Here is a 26,749-nt window from a genome sequence, read left to right on the forward strand (position 1 = left end):
TTAGAACACCATATTGATTAGGGAATGCAGAAGTCATGATTTGAAAAAAAATTGATCCTTTGTTTATATGCAGATGACATTGTATACCTCTTCATGAACTATTTTATTATAAAATTATATTGTCACAGTTTCCGAACTCAGTGGGGCTATAGAAATACTGTATAATTTCAAATTTTGGTATTCATAAAAATGCTCAAAAGAATATAAGCTCCATGAAGACAGGAAGTTTTTTTGGTTTGCTTTGTTCAATGCTATAGCCCCAGGGCCTTGTGTGCTCCATTAATATTTGTCGAATGAATAAATGCCCCCAGATCAGTGAATTCTGTATTTTTAAACTTCAAGGCTTCTACCATGAGTAAAGATTTTTTCTTTTATTTTACATCACAGTGAAGTCAATGGTACTGTCAGCTGCTAAAACAACAGCTGAAAGAAGAGCTCATTGACTCTTTTTTCCATTTATAGATGTCAGTGAAGGTTTTAACACGCTAGAAAAAATGAACAGCTGCTCCCGTGTTTAAACAATAAATGACTCATTTCTCTCTACAAGTAACAACTAACATTTGAAAAGATTAATGAGTCAGATGCAAACACCATGCTATGACATTTAAGATTCCTTACTAGTAAGCAATTATGAAGTCTGTTTTGCTTGAAAAACTATTTAAATATATTCCTGGCAGCATTTTGTGACCTGTATAGATTTTTCAAACAACCTTTTCTCCCCTTAACATAGGTTGTTTATTCTAACCCCATCCTTTAAAAATGTACAAATCTTTTCCTTTTTAGATAAAGAAACCAATGTATAGCTTTTGTTCACTGATTTTTATTAAACTCAGGTTAGCATTTGGTTGTACTATGTGTTTATGGTTGTACATACCGTTGCATCTCATTTTAATGTTTCTAAAACACTCCTTTCTCTTTAGAGAAAGAGGGCTCCTTCTGCTGATTTCAATGATTTGACAAAGGTTCCTTACAATGTTTCTTTATACCCAAGCAGTGGCAAAAAAACACTGATGCCAGAGAAGTTGCCAAATCTTAGCTAACCAAGAAATCTGAGAATACTCTATTTTTGAAAACTTCAAAGAAGTTTCAATGAGTACAAACAAGGAGAAAGTCAATAAATGAACTATTTATTTACAAACTATTTAAAACTATTTCCTTACTAAATAAATGTATTCTTGTCAAATCTATATTGAAATTACTTATAAAATAGTGCCCAAAACATTACACAGGGGTTGATATACTTCAGAGTTAGTTATAATTTTTAGGTTTTACAGAAATGGTCACCTAAACATGACAAGTTTAAGGGTCATAATTTATATTAGAGTTGGTTTACATTGGAGCTTTTTGATAATTCATTTACCAGATTTTAAAATTAAAAAAGCAGTATTTTGATAACTCCATAAGAATAATCTTATTCTTTTAAATAATGCTTTCAAAACATTAAATGGTGCTGCATAAGTTCTTTATTAACCCAACAAGATACAGTCTTTTAATATCTGCAGACTAATAATTTACAAGCATTAGATACAAAATAAACATATTTACAAACCAGATATGTGATGATTACAATTTTAAATATAATTTTTAGAAGAGAAGCAATAAAATCTTAGATAAATGAGTTTTTCCTTAATCATTAAAAAAACCCCTCTTTCTTAAAAGCTTTTTCTGTAAATGTAAAAACTATTCCATGCCTTATAGCAGGTGACTAGTATCTTTAATCTTGAGATATCTTTAAATAGAAATCCAGCTCAACTCAAGATCAACTCATCACTTCCCAAAGTCCCTGTAGGGTGAATCCATCCTTCAATTTCTCTATTGCAAGCCCCAGTTCTTCTGAAAATACAGGTTCACGATCTTGTTGCTTTTTGTGAGATAAGAGGATGAGATGGGAATGAAGAAGGTGGGCAAGGAAGAGGAAAAAAAAACAAAAAATAGGATTCACATAAGTTTTGTGAATACTAAATGTCAGAATACAGAAAGTTTTTTTTCATATACTATAGGTAAAATGTCCTTACCTTATTGCCATCAGCAAAATAAGCCTATAAGACAAAGAAAATAATATTTCACATACTCAACATGTAATAGGTGAGTGGACTAAGAAATAGGTAATTCATTTATAAAACAACTGTGTAACTACATATATTTCACATTCTGTTTCATTCTGTCTAATGCTCTTGTCATCTATCTTTACTATGCTAGCAGCAGATTTAACTTGCCAATCATTAGTAGTGACTACAAGCTTTAAGCTCCAAAAAATGTGCTTTGTAATTAGTACATAATTAGCATTGCTAACCTGAAAGGAGATAAAAAGAATGACTTAAAAGCTATAAAATTTTATCCCTACTTTTGGTTTAGAAGAAGATGCTGGCAAAACAAAACAAAGCAATCAGTGCTTCAATGTATCAGCAAATGCATACATTTGAGGTAGTAGTAGTTTATAATTAAATATTTTACACGAATTTCACACTTGTTTAAAAATACTTGTTCCCAGAGAGGTATGCTAGTCAGATTTATACACCACCATATATAGAAAGCATTATTATTATTCTGGCTATGAAAGCTAAATAATACAAATTTGCAACAGAAAAGTTCATTGTTCAAATATCCTTTTTAAGGTAATACGCCAATAAATCAAAGGGAAGTCCATCTCATAAAGACTAATTATGAAAAGTATAGATTTTTAAATTAATTTAATTAACTAGCATGTTCTATTATTCTTAGGTATGAAAAATCTTTTGCAGATCTGAAATCCTCCGAATAATTGTGTTCTCAAACTATTTCCCAGTTTGGTAACTTAAAGGTAATTTCAAAGAACAAGTTCCTAACTTAAAGAAAAAATTGCTTTCCAATTCATATGTAAGATAACTCTCAAAAAGTCTCACGTTCTATGGTGTTTTACATACTTAAGCCATTACTTAATTAAACATGACTCAGATTTTAAAAATCATAAGATTTTCAGTAGCTCGTCTTCATCATGCTCACCACAAAAGCGTCCGTGTGATCATCAGAGTCTATTTCTACATCATCTTGAATCTGTTCAACTGTCAGAGCTTCAAGGGGCTGTGGCTAAAAATCAGCAGATGTTAAAATGCATCAAAGAGGTAATAGTAATTCAACAAATAATTTTAGTAAAATGTGCTGTGAGAATTGTAAATACTTGTAAAAGGATAAAACAGTTGCAAACTACTCAAATCTTAGAAAAATCACTGCATAGTTTATATTCTGTTTATTTACGTGTGTGTGTGTGTGTGTGTGTGTGTGAGAGAGAGACAGAGAGAGAGAGAGAGAGGAGAGAGAGCAGGGGAGGGGCAAAGAAAGAGGAAGACAGAAAATCCTAAGCAGCTCTGCACTGCCAGCAGCCTGAAGCATGGCTCAAACTCATGTGCTGTGAGATCATGACCTTAGCCGAAATCAAGAGTCAGAGGCTTAACCAACTGACCCACCCAGGTACATGATAATTTATATTCTATTAAAATTACCTTGAGTAATCAGTTAAACATCAAGGTTTTAAATATGAAGTCAATATCATCAAAAATATTAAAATGGCAAATTTACACATACTTAATATGATACTTAGAGATATCCTTAAAGAAAAAACCTCTCATTGGACTTTATCTGATTTTCTTTCACATGGTTTAAAAAAAACTAAGTTCGGATAACAGCAAATTTTCAATTTTCCTTAAAACTGAAATGGTCATTAAACAGAATTTGTGAAAAGTAAAAGAACTATGATTTGCACGGACTATTCTAATGGTAAAGCGAAATAAAATATGGTACTGATATTCATTTTTCAAATGTTTTAGTATCTTTGGTGTGTTAGGCACTATGCTAGTACTACCAAGGGTAAAAAGCTCCTGTCCTTACAAAAGGTCTGTAATCTCGTGGGAAGGGAGCAACAGATAAAACACAATTACAAATAATTAAATACTAGGTTGAAACATATGATATTGCCATTTTTACTAGTCAAAAATGGTCAAAGATTAATATCATATGGTTTAACCAATGAAAAGTAGCTGTAACAAATGCAATTTATCTATTACAATAAAAATGTATATAGACAGCACGACTTCTGGCTTGTGAATCCCAGAAATTTTCATGAAGAAAAAAGTGGCATATAAGGTAGGCCTTTTGGGATGAAGACGGCTTCCATATAGGTAGGGTTAGGGGAAAGGGTATTCCTGGCAGAGGGGACCAGCATCAGCAAAGGTGAGAAACCACAGGATGTGGCTGAAGAATGATGAATAATCCAGTATGGTCAGAATATAAGAGTCCCATGAGACAGAAGAAGCTAGCAGGGCTACTGTATTGAGCAACCTCAAAGGAGCATCATTCACACTACACTTACCAGGTTCTTATAGTTGGGCAGTGCACAGGCTGTACAACCAGATACTGTGGCTGTGCAGATAAGGTAGGAAATGTAGACTGGTGTCTACTGAAATTCTTTAATACCAGCCCAAAGAATTTAGACTTTATCTATACTATAGGTAATTGGTGGGAGGGGTGTGTAGGGTAGAAGTGTATTACTTGACAAGAGCGACCTGATTCTTTGAGGACAGCCTGAATGTTTCAACCACATTCACAGTTGTGTAACTGTGTATAAGTAACTTAACCTAGCTAAGCCTCAATCTCCTTAACTGTGAGATAAGGATAATAATACTATACTTCAGAGTACTGTTGGGAGGATTAAATGAAATGATGCATATAAAGTTCTTAGAGCAGTGAATTGGAACAGTAGGTGTTCAATGCAGCCATTCAGCATCTATGAATATTCACTAAGAGCCTATTATGTGTTAGTTCTGATTGCTGGAGATACAGTGGTTAAAGAAAATAGATGAAAATCCCTGACTGCATGGAGATTATTTACAATGAAGACTGATGAGTGGTACCAAAAATAAAAGAAGCAATCAAGCCAGCAAGCAAGGATAAGGGACAAAAAAGTGACAGAGGCTGCTGTTTTAGATGGTAGTCAGGGAAGACCTCCCTGAAGAGGTGGCTTTTGAATAGGGGCTTAACACAAGATGATAAGAGTGAGTCATTATGGCTGGCTATTATTATGCACTGCGGATCAAAAAAGAAGAAAAGAGAAGAAATGAAAAGCAGAGAATTTGTAGGAGAATTAACATACTGAGTGCCTCTCATATGCTAGGCATTTCATGGACATGATCAATAACTTTGTGAGAGAGATTATCTTCATTTTATAATGAGAAAATTGTACTTCAAATTTGCCTAGAATCACAAATAAATGGTGAGATGGGGATTAAAGTCAGGTTTGCCAGGTTCTAAGGAACATGCTTGTTCCACAACATTATTCTGGAAGGAAAAGTCATAACAGTAATTGTGGTGTGAGTGTAAAGAAAGGGATAGGAAAAGGGAGGAGGCTGTATGATTGACTGAATGCATGAAATAAGACAATCAGAAAAACAAAAAAAGAAATCTCAGCTTTTGAGCATGGCTGACTTTGACTAATGCTAAAAATAAACAAATAGGTCCATCAGTAGGATGGTGCTTTTGAGAAAAATGATAGCATTTTAGGTATGCCAAGTTTGAGGTATTCAATCAAGTCCCAGGGTAGCTTAGAGACTTGGAAAATTATTTATTTACTTAAATTACTCAGATAAACTTTTAAAAGAAATTCAATTTATGTTATTTGGAACACTCATTTATGTGAATATCTTCATAAATATTTGGAGGCTTGGCAAGATGAGAGAACGCGTCGAGGTGGGAACAAAAGATGTGGGAGTCGTGTACAGCAGTGGACGTGGACGGAACTGGAGGACGGCTGACATTGCTGAGCAATGTACGGAGAAGGCCGAGTGAAAGGGAGAATGCCGAAGGAAGGGCAGAGTGGGAGGAAAACAGAAAATGATGGTTAAGGAGATGAAATACATGAACGTATGTATAATGCAGTCAGCAACCCACAGAGAAGTTTCAGCTGGAAGGGAGGGGGCTATATACAGAGTACTATAGGGAGAGAAAAACTGCGTGCAAGGAGTGCTACCAGGCAACAAAGGCCTGGCTGAAGTCGGAGGGTGTGGATTTGAACTTAGCTGTCCGGCCCTACTTGATCTTCTCTGCTCACGCACTGTAGTCCAAGAGCAGAAGAGACAGGTAATGTATATGCTTTGTGATATGGCTCAACATGCTGAGTGCCAGCAGGGACACTACTGACAGTGGGTGGCAAGGGCACCAGTAACAGTGTACGGTGAGGGCCTGAGCAAAATAACAGATAGCAAGGGCACCTGTGAGAAGACTAGTCAGTGAGGGCACCAGAGACAGAACCTCTGGCAAGGGTCCCACTGACAGAGCAGACAGTGAGGACATCTCCGATGTAGTGGCTGGTGAGGACACCAGTGACAGACCAGATGACAAGGGTCCTAGTTGGAGAGGCTGAAGAATAAAGCCAAAGGAGAGTTCATGTACCTGGAGAGCAGGGTGGGTTTGGGGGCAAAAGCCAGAAATCATACAGAAAGCAAAGAGCAGACATTTGGACAGGATACTCAAAATACTTCCTAACTGGTATGTCAGAGGCACTGATGAATAGGGAACGGACCTGGCCCTATTGATGGAGTAGACTCCTGGAGTTGCTATATGGTGGGGCTCTGTGAGAAAAGCATTGTATCTGTAAGGCCCGTAAGGTTTGCCCAAATGCTAAGGGGAGGTAGAAGTGGAATAAAAACCAAACAGCGTGAGAGACTGAAGTCTTTCCACATCATAGAAGCCTTGCACATGGACGCTTCTTTGAATAAACCTCTCACCTAGAAGGGCAGGAATGACGATGGAGCAGCCAGTGACAGACAGGTGGATAGCTGCAAATTTGTGATGGCTGAGGGGGTCAGGCTCACTGAGCAGTCTGTACATTCATCGTTTTAAACAAAGTTCAAAATTAAATTGTACACATGTATTTATGTCTGAATTTTATAGATGTGTAAAAGCAATTCAGCATACTCTGTATTTTACATACTGAACTAATTACCTTTTCTTCCATCTCATAATCCACTCCAAATATAGGACTGGCAGAATAGACTTTGTGAAGTGAATTGATTTCCTTAACTGATTCTTGTAGTTTTTCCACAGGATCTATTTTAAAGCCAAGAACATATCCTCCACTCTGTACAAAAAAAAAAAAAAAAAAAAAAAAAGAAAAGACAAGAAAAAACAAAAAAGAAAAAACAAGCCTGGGAATGGTAATCACAGTATATGATAAACTATAACTCTAGTCTTTATTTCAGAGCACCATAGGTAAGCTGATTTTTTCATTTAAAATTTTTGTAATGAAAAATTGAAAGCACATACAAAAATAGAAGAAAGAGTACAATAAGCACGTATGTAGCCATCTCTAGTTTTGACAAGTAGCAATGTGTGGCCAACTCTGTTCCATATTTAACCTCCCTCTCCCCCAAATCTCCTCCTCTCACCCCTCAGGATTATTCTGAAGCATAGCCAGATATCACATCATTTCATCTATAAATATCAAAGATGATATTTTAAGATTAAAAAAAAATACGCTGTATATTATGATGGCCAAGGGAACTAAGCTTTTCTTGAGCTAGACCTTGAAAAACAATACACCGTATTAAAAGAAGAAAGGGAATGGCCTAGCTGAGGCTCTCTCCTTGAAGAATTAGGAAAGGAACCTGATCACGACAGATTGTTGTTGAAGAGTGTTAAAAAATTAAGTAGTGGTGGGGGGCGGGGGGTGGTGACTGGCTGGCTCAGTCAGAGGAGCATGTGACTCTTGATCTTGGGGTTGGTTCAAGCCCCAAATGGGGTGTAGGGATTACTTTAAAAAAAATCTTAAAAAACAATTAAGTAGCATTCTGTGAAAGGTGAGAGCATATACTTTTGGGTTCAAATTCTGTGTTTTACAACAAATTTACTATCTGATGCTGGGAAACATTTTCCTTAATCTTTTAAGCCTCAGCTTTTTTTTTTTTTTTTAAATTTTTTTTTTCAATGTTTATTTATTTTTGGGACAGAGAGAGACAGAGCATGAACGGGGGAGGGGCAGAGAGAGGGAGACACAGAATCCGAAACAGGCTACAGGCTCCGAGCTGTCAGCACAGGGCCCGACGCGGGGCTCGAACTCACGGACCGCGAGATCATGACCCGAGCGAAGTCGGACGCCCAACTGACTGAGCCACCCAGGCGCCCCTAAGCCTCAGCTTTCTAACCATAAAACAGTTATCTAATTGTATTAAATAAAATAATGTACACATGACATTTGATACAGTTCCTGGAACATAGCAAGCACTCAGTAAATGGAAGCTACTAATCTGCAGGCCAAGGGGAAGGAGTGAGTAGACATTCATATTCAAACTTCGAATTTAGAAGAGCAGTGATTTTACAAGTAAATGTTTTATTTAAATGTATTTCTGCAAGTTCTAGAACGGGCCTAATGGGACACAGCAATTATAATTAGATACCGTATAATCTCAGGGTGCATGTGTGTGTCTATTTGTATATATCTGTGTTTTCCAAGGACACTCTTGTGAATCAGTCAGACCTGAATCAAAATCTATCCCCACCACTTACTAGTTGTGAGACTATGGGCAAGGTTCCTAACTTCTCTAAGCCTCGGATTCCTTGAGTGTAAAATGGGGAAAAAATAGTAACTGTATCATAGGGTAGAGATTGAGGCAATACATGAAAAGTACAGTGACTTAACTCCGTCATTAAGAATGATAATCATGGGGCACCTGGGTGGCTCAGTCAGTTGAGGGTCCAACTCTTGATTTTGGCTCAGGTCATGATCTCACGGTTTGCGAGATGGAGCTCTGTGTTGGGCTCAATGCTGACAGCTCAGAGCCTGCTTGGGGCTCTCTCTCCCTCTCTCTCTGCCCCTCCCACACACACTCTCTCTCAAAATAAATAAATAAACATAAAAAAATGATAATCATAATGATGATAATGGTTATGTCTGCCCAACAAAGAAACAAACATAAGCAAGGTTCTTCCTATGTGGACAATTACTGCATGATTTTAAACTTTTCATATAACTTCATGTTATAGCTAATATTCTTCTTGGATGTAAACTGGTTACTAGAGAAATAAAACTAAAAATATAGACAGTCATATAGTTTAAAAAATCTATTAAAGATTAATACAAATAGAAAATATCTTACCTGCTGAGAGCTTTCTATGACAAGAGCTAAACCAAATTTTGAATCTCTAATCTTTATTGAACGCTAGATGTAAAATGAAAAAAAAAATGCACGTTTTTACTATCTGATAGTAGTGATTCTTTAACACAAGTTTTTCAACTTCTACACAGTAACCACTTTTCATAATCTAAAGAACAGAATTCTCCCTCTTTCCTGCATCACACTCCCACTGAGATCAAGTAAAATGAAACTGTTCATACTAGAAACAGGCAGCAAACTTGTTAGGTAATCAAAAGAGGAAATCTCTGAAATGTGCACAAAATTATCTGATTCAAATATCCCCACCCATCTCCCCAATCAGGGAGTCCACAACTTTTCTGAGTATTTGAAACCAAAGGCCAGCAACCTTTTAGTACTGGAGAGCCAGCATCTTTTGTGGTTTTTAAGGCTGGGTTAGTTTTTAAAAGTCACATGGATATGACTGTCCTAGTGACAGAGTGTGATGATATCAGATTGCAAGTTGTTTGGACCAGGCTGAATTCATTCCAAAGGCCATTTTTGGTAACTGTATTCTTAAATAACAAAAACTATCGTATTTGAAGAACAAAAAGCACAAGGTTGTTTACTACTCAGTAATTTTTTAGTATAATACAGATTAGGTCAGGCAAGCTAGAACATATATAAACGCATATAAAACAGCCATCAACAATACAAACACCAGTTTATCAAATACCTATGCAGATTCTGTCATATCTTCCCAGCCATGGTTATTAAATTCTTATACATCTTTAGATGGCCAGAAATCATTTTCTTCCTATCAGTTTTTACGATTTTCTGTTTAATGTGTTGGTTTTCTCCACCAGACTGACAACTCTTTGAAGGCAGGAACTGTGTGCTGCTTCATGGTGTTCACGACTATCTCTCTAGCACCTAGCACAGAGTGGGTGCTAAATATTTGTCACATTAACAATCAGATATTTTAAAGTAACTCAGAAATCAAACGATTTGGCAAAAGATAGGCTTGGGAACAGTTTACAAAGAACCATCCTTGTAAACTCAGAAGTCTTAAAAAATGACATTTTCCAGACATCACATACATTGTGTCTATTCAATAAATAGTTGTTAATGAAACTGCCTAGTCTTAAGACTTCTTCTATCCCACAATAAGGGTGATTACCATAGACAAATCACACAGGATTTTCATTAACTATTTTTACGTTCCATCTAATTTGCACTAGAGTCCTATATGTACTTTCCTTATGTAAATGAAATTCTTCAGTTTATTGGAATTTACTATCTGTTTCACTGAATCACATACTTAGCGGAAGATATAAAAAGAACCGCCTTTACTCTCAAAACGACTGGTCTCAGATGTAGTTAGTTGTTATTCTGGATTTTAACAGCTTTAATTGAACTGAAGCTAAAATCGTTATCACTAAAAACCATCTTGATTCCTTTCACCAAACCTGTAGTATGAATCTAGCTGTATTAATGCTGTTTCTGTAAACAGTGAAAACAGTTCATGCACAGAATTAAAGACTTCATTCTGCCTTTAAAAGCAGAAAGTGTGAAGAGAGCCAAAACAAAGTGTGTGGAGCAGTATGCTTAAGACTTGCAAAGAAACACTACACATCTACCTCATGAAAAGGTTATGGAGAACTTTAGTAGCTAACACTCTCTGACTGGAACCTAAGAAAGACACATCTTAAAAAAAAAAAAAAGAAAGAAAGAAAGACACATCTTTTTTTTTTTAATTTTTTTTTTCAACATTTATTTATTTTTGGGACAGAGAGAGACAGAGCATGAACGGGGGAGGGGCAGAGAGAGAGGGAGACACAGAATCGGAAACAGGCTCCAGGCTCTGAGCCATCACCCCAGAGCCCGACGCGGGGCTCGAACTCAACGGACCGCGAGATCGTGACCTGGCTGAAGTTGGACGCTTAACCGACTGCGCCACCCAGGCGCCCCAGAAAGACACATCTTAATCTGTACGGTAACTACTAAAAATTTGAAAATCCTGCATATTTCTCTCTTAATAGCAAGTTGATAATGCTGGGGTTTCCCTTGAATGTAAGTACTGTTGCGTCTTTTCTATGCGGAAATTGTAAATTCTCAACATTTTAAAAGTCTGCTCTTAGCTACACTGTTGCCACTTAAAGAGAGGGAGATAGAGGGGCACCTGGGCGGCTCAGTTGGTTAAAGCCCTTGACTCTTGGTTTTAGCTCAAGTCATGATCTCACGGTTCGAGCCCCACGTCAGGCTCTGCACTGATAGTGTGGAGCCTGCTTGGGATTCTCTCTCTTTCCCTCTCTCTCTGCCCCTCCTCTGTGCACTCTCTCTTTCTCTCAAAATAAATAAACTTGGGGGGGGGGGGAAAGAGGGAGATAGAATTCATCTAATCCTGAAAGTTACATCAACTACTGAACAGACATTAAAACAAGGTCACAAAATGCATGCACTTACAATTTGCAGATATGGTATGCTGACGTTAAAACTGTCATTCATATTTGCATGCCACACAATTCTCACATTGGTAATAAAAAAGGTTCCTAAATTTCCCTGTGAAAGATGAGAGATACATCAATGATCATTTGTTTGAATACTTACTCTTTATTTTCTAAACACCAGAGTAATTCTGATTATCACAGTAGCAGAGAATACCAGAATTGAGTATCATGGAGTATTAACGACTTCATTATTCACTGAATCGAAGTACAACTAGATGACTGAAAGCCTGGATTCTGGAGTTAGGCTCTAATCATTATGCCATCAGCACCTACCAGTTGCCTGAGCACGGGCAGATTTGTTCTTGGTGCATTGTATCAAATGTAAAATGGAGATTTGATTAAATAACCCCTATAAAGTCCTTATCACAACATATAGTAAGCATTCTACAAGTGTTACATCTTATTAGGACTGTTGTTCAAAACCTGGAGTAAGTTAAGACAAGGGAACTGTGGTAAGAGAGACAAAACACATGTGATAACCCCCATTAGTCCATAAGAGTTATTTTATAGCTCTTCAATGCTAACTATAAATCAAACTGTTTTCCAATTACATGGCCCTTCAACAAAATTACTTCAGGACGATAGCTAAAAAAATCTTTAATACCTAATAGCATGGCACCAAAATTAGCTGCCTCTACCATTTATCTATATCATTATCCACCTTTACCTTTACCTTCTCTCCACCATATACTCCCAGAGGAATTTATTTTATACTTTGAGGTTGGGCATAAAACATTAACTCACAAATCCAAAATCTAAAAAGCCCTCTTCTGGGATAAGCAGGTTTGAAACATCAGAAAAGGCCACTTATTGGGACACCTGGGTGGCTCATTCGGTCAAGTGTCTGACTCTTGGTTTCGGCTCAGGTCGTGATCTCACCACTTCATGGGTTCGAGCTCTGCATCAGGATCTGCTCTGGCATCACAGAGCCTGCTTGGGATTCTCTCTATCCCTCTCTCTCTGCCCCTCCTCCCACACACACTGTCTCTGTCTCTCTCAAAATAAATAAATTAATTTAAAAAAAAGACCACTTATTTCTCAATTATCATTGTTAATAAACATATATATAAGTATATATATTTCCCTCATCCACTCTCATTTTTGCAAGAAATTGGTATACAAAAAATTTCAGCCTCCTTATTCCTGGTGCACATCCCATTAAACAATACTAAGTCTGAGTTTAGAAGGAGTAATTATTTATGTCATTCTTTCCTCTCATTTTAGAAGAACAGAACAACTTGCAAAATTCCTAAGGATTTTTTAAAAGAATAGGAGGGCATATTTTATTTTATTTTATTTTATTATTTTTCAATAAACATAAGTTAGGTTACAATAACATCCATATTTTCAATAAAATATTTCTGATAATCCTGAACATCTTAATTAATTAATTTAAAACGCCAGGTGTGGTGCTAGATGGTAAGGATCTAACTGAACAGAGTAATTCCACCCCTACTTTATAAAGCCTACAATCTAATGTGAGGGTATAGACAAGCTCTGTATTTTAGAGCAGGAATAATTTGAGGTGGCAATTAAGTACAGACTGCATAGGCAACACAAAAGGAAGGTTTCAGAAAGTGACATCTAAGCTATTACCTAAAGCAGGGGTTTGTAAACTACAGTCTGTGGGACAAATCTGTCTTGCTGCTTCATTTTGTATGACCTAGAAGCCAAGAATAATTTTTACATTTTTAAATGGCTGGAAAAAAGTCAAAACAATAATTCATGACACATGGATACTGTATGAAATTCAAATTTCAGTGTCCATAATAAAGTTTTATTGAAACACAGCCATGCTCACTTGTTTACAAGTTGCCTATGGCTGGTTTCCTAGTACAATGGCAAGTCTGAGAAGTTATGACAGAAACAGTATGTCCTGCAAAGCCTAAAATATTTACCATCTGGCCCTTCAGAGTAAAAAGTTTGCTGATTCCTGATGAGTAGTTATTCAGATGGAAAGCTGTCTATATACTATAGAACCATTATCAGAGTTTAAAACTAGAAATTAATTGTAATTTAAATTTATGATTCAGTGTTTAGCAAAAAGCTTTTCCTTCAAATGCTATAGCTTTAATCCAGTGGTTATCAGTCTAATCTAGGTTATAACACACACAAAAGCTGGAAACTATTCTTAGTAAGACACAAATTTTTCTCTAGAAATTGGTTTGTTACTTATTCCAACTATTTGTTGCTTGTATGTTTCAACTGGTCTTAACTTCAGGAGCAAATGAGAAGTTACAATAATAGATGTAGGAATCACCAAATGAGTTATATGTTTAATTCCATAAAGACCAAATTAAAAGGCTTCCATGACTGTCCACCCATGGCTCTCCTCCATCAGCATAAGTTATCAAGAATTGGAGGGTAGTACAGCATAGGGGGAAGAAGATAGCTCTCAGACGAACTAGATGTGTGAGGTCATTTAATTTTGGGGGCCTGAGTTTTTAATTTATAAGTGAATGGAGACTGAACTAGATAATCTCCAAGGTCTACTCCAACTGTAAATTCTACATAGAACAAATGCTGCTAAACTAAAAAGAGCACAAAACCATGAAAATATGAAAATCGGAATATTATTTTATATTGAGAGCTAATGCTAACTTATCAGATGTAATGCTTATTTTAAGAGTTAAATGAACATACAAACTCAATGATAAATGGAAAAGTAACTACAAAGCACTGACCCAAAAGGTTCATTAGCTTTTTGCACAATACCTGATCACTGGATAAATTCCATACTCCATTGATTTTATCATATACATGTTCTTGTGGTAATAATCTTAGTTGCTTGTTTTGAATTAGTGCACTTCTCAGTTTAAAATCACGATACATTTTAGAAGTTTCATATGCTCTATAAAAAAGAACAAACAAAGACTAACCCACCCTGAAAATGTGGTTTTCCTAAGTTATTTTACCTACCTACCAAAATATATAGTTGTTAATACTTTATGTACATCACTCAAGTAATTATTATAATAAATTTAAAAATTTGCTTTTCAGTAAGTTTTGGGGATCAGTCTTTTAGTCTTTATCATTTTGGTATAGCATTTATAAATGTTTATTTATTTTAAAAATAAACAGGTTTATTTTTAGATGTCTAATTTTTAAAACAGCACATATCATACAGCACAAATGAAAGGAAACAGATTTTCCCTCTAAGCTGAAAAACAATGCTTACCTATAATAGACATGGAAATTCTTTTCCCTATCAAACAAAATGCTTCATTCCATTTCTCTGTTTTAGTCAAAGGCACCATTATTCTTTGGACATAAACAGGAGTCCAATTACTTTTCTCATTGCAACCTGAGAACATTATGATCACATCCACCTCCATACAGAAAATTGGAATGAATGTGTACCAACTCCAAAAGGGACCACAGGACAGTGTGTATCTGTGTGCGAGTGCGTGTGTTTTATATATATATAAAATCCCTTTGTTTTTTTCTCCATGCTTTCCTACTGATAAATAATAAATAATTTTCTTCTGTATTTCTGTAATATAATTATTCTGTAAATAATTCTGTATTTATTATTAGTTTTGATTAGTTTCATTATACCTATTTGGATCTCATTTGATTGTTACTTCTAATTTTACTCCACAAAATTATAGGCTAATTTACTCATTTAATAAAACTAAAGGGTTTTCTTAGCCTGAGTAACTTTAGAAGTTATTGACATAAATCATAATACTCATTGTCAAACTCATGGTTTTTACTTTAATTAATCTAACATATAAGTCGTGAAAGAGGAGGGGTGCCTGGGTGGCTCAGTTGGATGAGCATCCAACTTTGGCTCAGGTCACAATCTCATGGTTTGTGAGTGAGTGCCCCACAAATATGCTCAAACTCTGCTGTCAGCGCAGAGTCCATTTTGGATCCTCTGCCCCCTCTCTCTCTGCCCCTCCCCTGCTCACCCTTGCTCTCTCAAAAATAAACATTTAAAAAATTGTGAAAGAGGAGGATTTCAGCATTTGCCTATAAATCTTAATTTCCTTTAGTGCTATAATCATCCATGTTTAACCAGTGGAAAAAATGGAAACTATGCTGTGAGTTATTTGTGGGGGAACTCTTATTTTTTTAATATTGAAGAAAAGCAGTTTCTATGCTTCCTTCAAACTCCTTTTCGTATTACATCTCTAAGTAAAGTGAAATAAAGAGCTAAGGTTTAGGTATATGTCCAACAGAACTGGGAATTGGGCATATATGTCCAACAGAATTTGAAAAATATTTAAAATAGCTAAAAAGTAGAAAAGACCCAAATGTCTATGATTTGTGAGTAAACAAAATATATCCGTACAATGTAATACTATTTAGTTATAAGGAGTGAAGTCCTGATACATGCTACAACATGGATGAATGCTGAAAACATTATATAAGTTAAATATGTCAGATATAAAAGGGCACTATATTGTATGAGTCCATTTATATTAAATGTCTCAAATAGGCAAATCCATAGAGACAGAAGTAAAACAGTGGTTTTTACAGTGGTAAAACAGGGGCTATGAGAAGGAAGGAATGGGGAGTGACATACGGACTACAGTGCTATAAGGGTTTCTTTCTAGGGTAACAAATATTCTGAACTGGGTAATGATGGTGGTTGTACAATCTTGTGAAATACTAAAACTATCAAACTGTAAACTTTAAAATGGTAGATTTTATGCTATATGAATTATATCTCAAAAAATCTAAACCATTATGTAGATTAAAAAATTGAGGAGCCTGGGTGGCTCAGTTGGTTGAATGTCCAACTTCAGCTCAGGTCGTGATCTCATGGTTCATGGGTTCGAGGCCCATATCGGGCTTGCTGCTATCAGAGTGGAGCCTGCTTTGGATTCTCTGTCTCCCTTTTTCTCTGCCCCTCCCCCCCCCCAAATAAATAAACGTTAGGGGCGCCTGGGTGGCTCAGTCGGTTAAGCGGCCGACTTCAGCTCAGGTCATGATCTTGCGGTCCGTGAGTTCGAGCCCCGCGTCGGGCTCTGTGCTGACAGCTCAGAGCTTGGAGCCTGTTTCAGATTCTATGTCTCCCTCTCTCTGACCCTCCCCCGTTCATGCTCTGTCTCTCTCTCTCAAAAATAAATAAACGTTAAAAATTTTTTTTTAAAAAATAAATAAATGTTAAAAAAATATTTAAAAAAAATCATCAACAAAATGCAAAATCAAATACTATACTAGGAAATTAAGAAATAAATTTGCAACATATGTAACAGATGAGAGCATAATTAAGAAATTTATAATAGAAAACTAAATAGCCAAAAAAATTTCAACATCACTAGTAATAAGGAAATGCAAATTAAAACAATAGTATATATATTTCTGTGTGTGTGTATAAATATGTGTATATGTATATTTTACCTGTCATCTTAGCCAAGATTTAAAAAAATCATAGCACTTAGGTCTGGTTAAAAATAAAGAGCTACAGTGCTCGCTTTGGCAGCACATACACTAAAATTGGAATGATACAGAGAAGATGAACACGGCCCCTGTGCAAGGATGACATGCAAATTCGTGAAGCGTTCCAGATTTTCTGCAGCTTCTTAGCAAACTGCCACTCTATGCGGATTCACGTGGAGGAAATGATATGAGTCAAAGCACAACATGTGGCGCTGAATAATGAACTTGTGATAATTTACTAGAAAAATATTCCAGTAAAGCAATCTATGACATGAGAACGAAGTTGAGTGACACCTGAAAATCTATGTGCACATATGTTGTTTCTACATAGCTCGGAAATGAGAAAGTGTAAACTTGCATTTCTTTATAGAATTAAAAAAAAGAAAGAAAAAAAAAAAAAGAAGGGTGCCTGGGTGGCTAAGTCAGTCAGGCGTCCAACTTTGGCTCAGGTCATGATCTCACGGTTCGTGGGTTCGAGCCCCGCGTCGGGCTCTGTGCCGACAGCTCGGAGCCTGGAGCCTGCTTTGGATCCTGTGTCTCCCTCTCTCTCTGCTCCTCCCCTGCTCGTGCTCTGTCTCTCTGTCTCTCTCTCTCAAAAATAAATAAACATTAAAAAAATATTTTTTTAAAAAGAGCTAACATAGTGAAAAGAATTTAGCAAATAATAAAACCAAAACAACCACACACACACAAGAAAAACAACAATAAAACTCTTTAGGGAAAACACCCAGAATGCCTTCTACTGCTAGAAAAACAATCTTTTTAATTCATTAACTGAATTATCCAACTTGGTTATCTAAATTGAATGAACTCTCTATTTCACTGTCACTTCCTTGGTAGCTAATTTAATAGAATCTTCAGTAGAATTTCTTTTTTTAATATTTTATTTATTTTTGAGAGAGAGAGAGAAAGCAAGCAGGGAAGGGCAGAGACAGAGAGAGACGAGGACTCTAAAGCAGGCTCCAGGCTCTGAGCTGTCAGCACAGAGCCTGATGCAGGGCTTGAACCCATGAGCTGGAAGATCATGACCTGAGCTGAAGTTGGATGCTTAACTGACTGAGCCGCCCCTTCAGTAGAATTTTTTTTTTGAATTTTCAGTAGTCTTATGTATTTTATAAATACTTAAAAGTGTTTATTAAATTATAATGCAGTATGTTCTTCTATATATCCTCAGGATATTGTAATTTCTTGAGCTTGCAGGAAGATAAACTTTATCCTCTAAACCTCTATATCATAGAATTGCCTTAAAATTATTCAATAATCCATAAAGTATTACCATACCTGTGTACTGCAATCACAGAAGTAAAAAGTCTAGGACTTCCAGGAACCAGATTTGTAAATATAAACTCAAAACGAGTACTGTTACATTTTGTTAGTATATAAAGAGCTTCACTTTGGCCTCGTAATTTCTGTAAGAACAAATTTATTTAAAAGTTCAGACTTTAGGAGCAACTCTCATTTACAGTGAAAACAAAGTCCAACCTCAAAATAGTTAATGTTTCTTCAGTACATACATTTCAATAAGATTGTTCAGACTTACAGAGTTAGCAGTCCTTGTTGTAATGTTCAATATGCAGTTGTAACCAATAGCTAAAATTCAAGCAAAGAATTTCAAGAACATGATACAATCAACCGAGAGAAAAAAAAATTAAATATATATAAAATACTTTAAAACATTTTTACAAATTTAAGTTAAATAATTAAAAGAACTAGAATATCAATTCTGCCTCTTTGCACAAACAACGTTCACAGCATGGGAGAAAGGAAGTTTGCTTCTCTAAAACCTATAAAACCTGAACAGCTTAGTACCACTACCTCAAAAGAAAAAGTCTTGCTGGATAATCTAAAATAGTTTTAAAAAATAAGTAAAACGAAATTTAACACAATGGAAGGTTGCACTTTTACTAGAATTTAGATCCCTCTTTTTTGGGATTAGTTTAAACAGGTCATAGCAAGTTGTCAAAGGTAAGTAAAGAACAAAAACAAAAGCGAAACCATTCAGTGTAAAAGCACTAATCTCATGTCCAAGAGACAAAATGGACAGACTGAAAAACATTTCTTTTGCATAATGATACAGTCTATAGAGGGCTGCTCAAGTTTTTATCAATTTAAGTTTTCCACATATTTCATGGTACAGCTTTTTTGGTATCAAAAGCCACTGTGCAAGTTCACTTGACAAAGTATTTTTATTGTTTAATGTCATCTAACAAAAATACTCACAAAGATTGACTCTGGGTAATGCCAAAGAGTGCCAGATAATTCTTAAATTTGTTACTAAGAGTCTCCCTAAAAGCAAACAAACAAACAAACAAAAATAGGTTACCTTATATAAGGACCCATTTTTGCAGCACAGAAAGAGGTAGACGTAGAACTTCTGGCTCAGTATCAGCAGTAATCCTCACAGATATTTTCACACATTTAGCAACTGAATGTGTTTATTGTTCGTATCTATCCTATGTAAAGTATACAGTGCATGATTTGGAATCCCAGAGAAACAAAATCTGATAGTTACAGAGGGGATACAGGGTATCCAATGCCAACAGCTTGGTTTAACTCAGATTAAAAGAGAGAATTGGGTCTTGGTGGAAGTTGCTCTGGGAGGTCCCAGCAGGTCAAAAATGTACAAGTGAGAATGAGTATGGGATGGCATAATTACAAACTCATTCAGTGAAATCACCCTTCTCAAAGGACTTTCATATATACACTAATCCCTGCCACAGGAGTACTCTCTTAAACAGTTCTCATTTATATAAGCCACACTTATATACCCATTTTTTTTTTTTTTTTGCTATAAACAAAATTTTTTTGGTCATATGAAGTTATGGCCAGGCTAAATTCTGCTTAAGGCTTTATGCTTTTCATTCCTAGCTTCAGACTGACATTCTTATACTGAAATATAGAGTTAGATAACTTCCTTTCTCAAAGTGTGTCTTATGAAATAGTCATCTCCATAAATGCTCTGAGGGAAAAAAAGTCAAGTAAATCTGAGCATGGTAAACTATGTGTCTTACAGATTTAGAATGCAATTAGCATATTAGGATAGTTTTGAGATATCCTGAATAAAACTCCCTTAACTTTGTTTCACCCCAATATTTCTTCAACAAATTATAACCACAGAATTCTCTTGATGAGTAATCTATAGCCAGGTCATGCTCTTTCCTCTTTGAAAACCCCTTCCCAAACACCAAAATATAACTGTCCCTGTTCTTCCTAATCTCCCAAACATTGAAATATGGCTGTTTCATTCTCATACAGCTTCAGTGTGCAAAGCTAATCTGATAATTTCACGTCAGGCTACTTAGTTGAAATGGATTAAATATGCTAATCTTTTGGGGTATTTATAGTTTGGTGTGTTTTTTTTTTTTTAATTTTTTTTTTCAACATTTATTTATTTTTGGGACAGAGAGAGACAGAGCATGAACGGGGGAGGGGCAGAGAGAGAGGGAGACACAGAATCGGAAACAGGCTCCAGGCTCTGAGCCATCAGCCCAGAGCCCGATGCGGGGCTCGAACTCACGGACCGCGAGATCGTGACCTGGCTGAAGTCGGACGCTTAACCGACTGCGCCACCCAGGCGCCCCCCCTTTTTTTTTTTTTTTTAACGTTTATTTATTTTTGAGAGAGAGACAGAGCGCGAGTTGGGGAGGGGCAGAGAGAATCGGAGACACAGAATCCAAAGCAGGCTCCAGGGCCTGAGCTCTCAGCACAGAGCCCAATGCAGGGCTTGAACTCACAAGCTGTGAGATCATGACCTGAACTGACGTCAGACACCTAACCGACTGAGCCACCCAGGCACCCTGGGGTATTTATAGTTTTAACATGAGTCTCCTGAACTTTGTAATGCCTTAATTTGGTCATTTTCAAACTGCTGGGAAGGAAGGGATGGAGATGGCTAGAAGACAGGAATCCCCTTCTCTTTTCTACCTTCTTATTAATCAGCAGCTCTGCACACTCCTGTAAAATGCCATTTTCTGGGGAATTGTTTCTGAGATGTGTACAAATACAGTTATTTTTATTAATAGGAAGATTTCAGGCACTATGATGGAGACTTCTGGCAGAGAGGTGTTTTGCCCTCCCTACTCTTAAGTGCTAGTATATGATTCTATACTTAATGAGCGCTCAATGAATTAAAAAATGGTCTATTACCCGTAGTCTTTGTTTGGACTGGTGGAGGGACTGTCACATAAGAGTTCCTGCCAGTCTGTATGAGAACAACTAAACCTTCTCAGGGCTTCCTTAAGTTAATTCAGGTTTGTCAGGATCTAGCCATCTAGAGATTATTATTCCACCCTCAAAGGCACAAACTAAGACTTCTTATTTGCTGCGAAATCTTCATACCTCACTCTCACTTGGGCCTGGCTGACACTAGGAAGCATTTCATAAATGTGATCTAAGCAGTCTTTCAAGGATGGGCCCTTGCCACTGACAGGATGTACCTATAGGCTGCTGGTTATGACAGGTTCCCTTCACAGGGAAGAAAGGCCCACAATTAAACTTGCTGTTCACATACCACTCCAGAGCAGACCAGAAGAAAGACCCAAAGAGCAAGTGGCCACTTGAAAGGCTGCAGTGTTGGGGAGCCTGGGTGGCTCAGTCGGTTAAGCGTCCGACTTCGACTCAGGTCATGATCTCATGGGTTCGAGCCCTGCGTCGGGCTCTGTACTGACAGCTCAGAGCCTGGAGTCTGCTTCGGATTCTGTGTCTTCCTCTCCCTGCCCCTCCCCTGCTCATGCTCTCTCTCTCTCTGTCTCTCAAAAATAAACATTAAAAATTAAAAAAAAAAAAAAAAAGAAAGGCTGCAGTGAGCATGTTCTGCCAATAAGGGTTACTGTTCAGTCTCTAGGATTTACTGTTCCTCCTTATCTGTTCTGCTAAGGGTTACTGTTCCTTCTCTAGGATTTACTGATCCTTCTTACCTGAATGAGGTCTGCTCCTTTCCCCCCCACTTACTCTTCTCTTGAATAAGAGGTTTATGACCCATCTTCTTAAACCTCCTTTCCCCTAAAAAGCCTTTTCAGATATACTAAGCTGCCTACTCATCCCCTATTTTTTTTCTTAAACAACAGTAGTGATGCTTATAAGACCTGGTCACTGGACTTGGCTCCATTACGGCTATATGAAGCCTGGGACTTTTCAAAGTTCAAGCCTTTGGGATTTGGTTTGGGGTGGGAAGGACTCTAGAGTCCAACTCTGGCTACTCTTCAGACATCTCACATGATTCTTCATTGCTTAACCTACAAATAAACTTCACAATACAGCCCTAAATTTGTACTCCATATGTTCATCTCCAGGTGTCAGTCTTGGGACACTGTGAGTTACTCTTGGAGTTCTTAAAAGGAAGCATGGCTCCAGATAGCAAAGCTATGACATACTTATTCTTTTCGTGGGGAGGCAGATTCAAAAGTCAGAACTATCCCATGCTCCTTACAGACAGGAATCCTGGAGTTTTAATAGTTATGTTGGAGAAAGCTGATTTCAAAACTGGGATTTATTGAAGGACCAAAGTTCTGAGGAAGAACCTGTATTCCCTGGGCTGCAGGTTTCATACCTATTCTTTCTTCTCTTTAAGTGTGACAAAAGTCTTATGTAGATTTAACTCTTTCACTTTCACAATTATATTTACACATAATGCTGTCTCACATCTTATTCTCCAGCTGATATGACTTATCATTTGTAAATCAAACCAGAAATATAAAAAAAATTAGGAAATATACTCACCTCTATCCCCATTATTTCCTTTGGTGTCTTCAATTGAATCTAAACAATCAATAAGGGCTTCTCCAGGTCTTGTTTTCATTTGTCTAAGATAAATATCAAGGCTTTAATTTTATAGCTACAACTATACCCACTTACAATCTAGTTAGAGACAGAAGAGACATATGCAGATAAAACAGCCAACAGTATAAATGATACAGTACCAAATACTCGTGCATTTGAAAATAAGGTCTTAAGAACTTCTAGAACCTGGAGACTAGTGGGGCCTGGAGTGACCAGGGACATGCAAAGAAGTCAGAACCAGAATGAGAGGTAGGATTTGGAGAAATAAGAGAGGGAGAGAGTCCATGATTAAAGACCAGAAATAAAAAAATGATGAGGGAATGTGGGAAGATCGATCTGGCTGGAGAAGATCTATGTTAAGAGGTAGTGAAAAATGCATGCCACTACTTTTGAATGCTAGTCGGATAGATATGAGCCTTGTCCTGTGGATGACGGAAAACCTTCAGAGGTTTCTGAGTAGAGGAAAGGAGGTCAGGCAGTTATGGAAGGAACAAGCTAAAGCAAAGCATCGTTAGGACTTGGTAAACAATTAGATACAGGGAATAAAAGGAAATAGAGTGAAGTTTGCTAACTGACAGAATGCATCTAGAGTGTTCAAAAACAAAAACCTAGCAGAGTATGTGGTACAGCCTAACACATTCTCCATAGCGCTGGCTTAATTACCTATTGAAAATGCAAACATGATCATATATCTTCCCTGCTATCTTCCACATCATCCTACTGCCTAGAAAATGAAGTCCCAAATCCTCAGCTAAACATTTTATAGTCTGGCTACTCTACCTTTCTGATTGTTCCTCCGTCCTCTACCTGCCAATTCTGCCTTCTAGCCAATGACGTTTGTACTTCCAAGACTCTGCTCCTAATGTTTTATTCTTTTTTTTTTTTTTTTTTTTCCTGGAATACTCTCTTTCTGTCTACCTGATAAGGTCCTGCCCAACCTTCAGGGCTGAACTCAAATATTATTTCTTCTTTAACGTCTTCCCTAAGCAGAATGAACTATTCTGTATTCAGGATGGCACTTACCACGTTAAAAAAAAAAAAAGTTGTTTATGTGTATCTCCTGCACCAAAATGGGGGTGTGGGTATCATTATCCCTAGCTATCAGCACAGTAAGTAGCACATAGTAAGTATTTGATAAATATTTAATAAAGTGGAAATGTTCATGAAATGGACCTTTGTTTGGATTAAGAACCCTCCAAGAATAATAGAAAGTCATAGGATGTGAGCAATATGTAACTGTCGTTTATAATTTTATAAATTCCCTTCCCTCACAAGTTCTTAAAGGATCTAAGACCATGTTAGAATTAGAAGTTAATATTTCATTGGCTATCCAAGGTTTTGTTCATGATAAGGAATCATAAGAAGTGGCTAAGAAGCTTCATTCATATCATTAACCCAAGAACCTTAGCTTTACTGTTTTCCAACAGTTAATATCCCAATGGGCATTTTCCCCGGGGACTTTGGGTAGGCAGATACTATTTTCTCTTTAAGGCATGGAATTTAAAAAAACCCAAGGTTTCTGTTGAGAGGTTCCAAAAGGTAGCTCCTTCTTCCTATTGGTGATTTAAATGAACAATAAGATGGAAACTTATCATGGAAATAAAGTTTGCGTGGTTAGGAATTTTGGAAAACGCTTATTCCCACCTCCCTTGTTTTACAGACGAAGAGGCTCAAGCTCAGAACGGTGAAGTCTAAGGGCCCACAATGTGTGTCGATATTCCAGGCTTAGTTTTAGATCCCTGGGCTCCTGAGTCCCTGCCGAACGTTCTTCCACCACACGAAACTGGCACCCCGAGCTCACTTGGGTATACCGGACGCCCAAGCCCTGGATGGTCCTGGACGTATTTGGGCTCAGCTTTCTGATAGGTGCCCGGGGTCAGGACGGGGTCAGGACGCGGCCACGGATCGCACAGGACTGAACCACTGTAATTCACATGCATTCCCGCAGTGGCCGAGCCAACCCGGGGTCTCCCGGGGAGCGGACCACAGGCGCAAACCTCCTCCCGCTCTCGCGAGGCCCGTGAGCTGTTGGGGCGCAGGCTCCAACTGAAACCTCGCTGCGGCGCCCTCTACAGGCCCCGGGAGCGACTCACTGCGAGGAGACGTCGAAGCGGACATCCCGGTCCTCCCAAAGCGCGTCCAGCACCGACATGGTGACCGAGGCCCAACGCTGGCACTCTCGGCAGCAGCGGAGGCCGAGTGGCGTCTCACTGGTTCCAAGGCAACGGGTCGCCTGTGTCACGACGTCTACGGCGGGCGCCGAGAGCCAAGCTTCCTGAGGTAGGGTGCGCGCTTTCCCGGGCCTGTCGCGTCACTAAGCGGATTTGTGGCTCCAGGCGAGATGGGGGAGGTTCAAAGAAACCAAGCTGGATCCGGCCCAGGAGTGTGTGCTTGACCTCTGACTGACTTTCCTAGCCTCCAAACACACATCCTTAAGCCATTCCACCACCTTCCCCCATTTTGCTACAGTCAAGAAATTTAGACTTAAAACTCTTAATTCTTTACCTGGCCCCGCCGGATCAGGTCCCGCCCACCTGTCCGATCTTTTGCTACCCTCTCCTAATGCCTACCTTCCAGGGAGGCAGGGCTCCCTTTCCCTGCCTGGAACTCTCTTTCCCCAGATTTCTGCATGGTCTGCCCCCTGTCACTTAAGTCTCAGCTCAAACGTCAACTGAGGCGGTCCCTGATCTGTCACTGTACCCTGAGCACCCAGAGGACAAGACCTGATCTATCTAGTTCACTTTGAACAGTGTCTGGCACAGAGTAGGCACTCAATAAAAACTTTTTGAATGATTCAAACGCCTTCCTTTCCTCAACTTATGACAATTCTTTAATTCAGTGGTTTTCAAAGCGTGATCTGGAGATCCCCAGAGTTCCTTAAGATCCTTTCAGGGCACCCACAAGGTCAAAGTATATGCAGGATAACAGGAAGACCTTATTTGCCATTGTAACTCTTATTTATTCGTTGAATGTACAGTGGTGTTTTCCAGAGGTATGGGAATCTAGCTGTCTTCTATGAAGCCAAACATTACAAAAAAAATTTGCAAACTTGCAAATTTGCAAAAATGTAAAACAATGATACTCTTCTCATATTTTTGGATAATATAATTATTTTTTAAAATGTTATGTACGATGGGGCGCCTGGGTGGCGCAGTCGGTTAAGCGTCCGACTTCAGCCAGGTCACGATCTCGCGGTCCGTGGGTTCGAGCCCCGCATCGGGCTCTGGGCTGATGGCTCAGAGCCTGGAGCCTGTTTCCGATTCTGTGTCTCCCTCTCTCTCTGCCCCTCCACCGTTCATGCTCTGTCTCTCTCTGTCCCAAAAATAAATAAACGTTGAAAAAAAAATTAAAAAAAATAAATAAAAATGTTTTAAAAAAAAATAATAAAATGTTATGTACGTTGACATACAATGAGCTTATTACTTTTTAATGAGTCAGTAAATGAATTTTTAAATGTGTCATTAAATATCAATAGATATAACCCATATAAACAAAACCTCTCTCAGCTGCTCAATAATCATTATTGTTTTTAAGAGTATAGAGGGGTCCTGAAATCAAAGGTTTGATAACTACAGCTTTAAATGATCTAGAGCTCCTCTGTATTAGGCTCTGTGCCAAATACTAGAGACATGGAAGACTATAGGAGTTTTCCTCATGTTGAAGAAAGTAATGGAGACATTGGAACATATGGTGGACATAAACTAAGGTGGCCCCCAGTGAGTCATATTCTTATATAATCCTTTCTCCTTAGAAGTGGGCATAACCTGTGACTTGCTTCTAGCCAACAGAATATGGCAAAGGTGATGGGATGTAAAAGTGATGGTATATCATTCCCATGATTATGTGGTTATGTAAGACTTGGTTTTAGTTGATGGGAGCAAGACTCTCTTGCTTGCCTTAAAGAAGCCAGCTGGTATGATATGGCCTTGAGGGACAGCAGCTTCAATCATATAAATGCAAGGAAAGGGAATT

At 37.7% G+C, this 26,749-nt stretch overlaps 1 protein-coding gene and 1 non-coding gene across 3 annotated transcripts; one reads left to right on the forward strand and one right to left on the reverse strand.

Moving 5' to 3' along the window:
• Positions 1-1,445: 1,445 nt before the first annotated feature.
• On the reverse strand, positions 1,446-24,950 carry BBS5 (Bardet-Biedl syndrome 5). Of its 2 annotated transcripts, XM_047085859.1 has the most exons (12): positions 24,871-24,950; positions 22,718-22,800; positions 19,220-19,285; positions 18,540-18,589; positions 18,281-18,408; positions 14,324-14,459; positions 11,565-11,660; positions 9,123-9,185; positions 6,974-7,108; positions 2,983-3,066; positions 2,016-2,039; positions 1,446-1,861 (listed from the first exon to the last, which is right to left on the reverse strand). In XM_047085859.1, exons 1-12 carry the CDS (start codon positions 24,927-24,929, stop codon positions 1,760-1,762), a joined length of 1,026 nt encoding a protein of 341 aa, XP_046941815.1. In that variant the 5' UTR covers positions 24,930-24,950; the 3' UTR covers positions 1,446-1,759. The 2 variants fall into 2 exon arrangements, with proteins under 2 accessions (XP_046941815.1, XP_046941816.1); XM_047085860.1 differs by lacking the exon at positions 9,123-9,185.
• Positions 17,027-17,133, forward strand: LOC124516707 (U6 spliceosomal RNA). The gene has a single exon (XR_006963116.1). It is a non-coding gene; the product is annotated as a U6 spliceosomal RNA (small nuclear RNA).
• Positions 24,951-26,749: the final 1,799 nt, after the last annotated feature.

Source organism: Lynx rufus, unplaced genomic scaffold (assembly GCF_022079265.1).
Source record: "Lynx rufus isolate CCGP_SWC_20201006 ecotype Redwood Valley unplaced genomic scaffold, mLynRuf1.p SCAF_2, whole genome shotgun sequence".
NCBI classification, from domain to species: Eukaryota; Metazoa; Chordata; class Mammalia; order Carnivora; family Felidae; genus Lynx; species Lynx rufus.

Bases quoted from the DNA above. Each gene is read 5' to 3' on its own strand.
- BBS5 (XM_047085859.1), bottom strand. From the start codon at position 24,929: ATGTCGGTGCTGGACGCGCTTTGGGAGGACCGGGATGTCCGCTTCGAC. The intron at 14,460-18,280 runs GTATGGTAATAC...TCTTTTTTATAG, and splicing joins TCTGTGATTGCAGTACACAG to AGCATATGAAACTTCTAAAA. The intron at 1,862-2,015 runs GTAAGGACATTT...TCTCACAAAAAG, and splicing joins ATTTTGCTGATGGCAATAAG to CAACAAGATCGTGAACCTGT.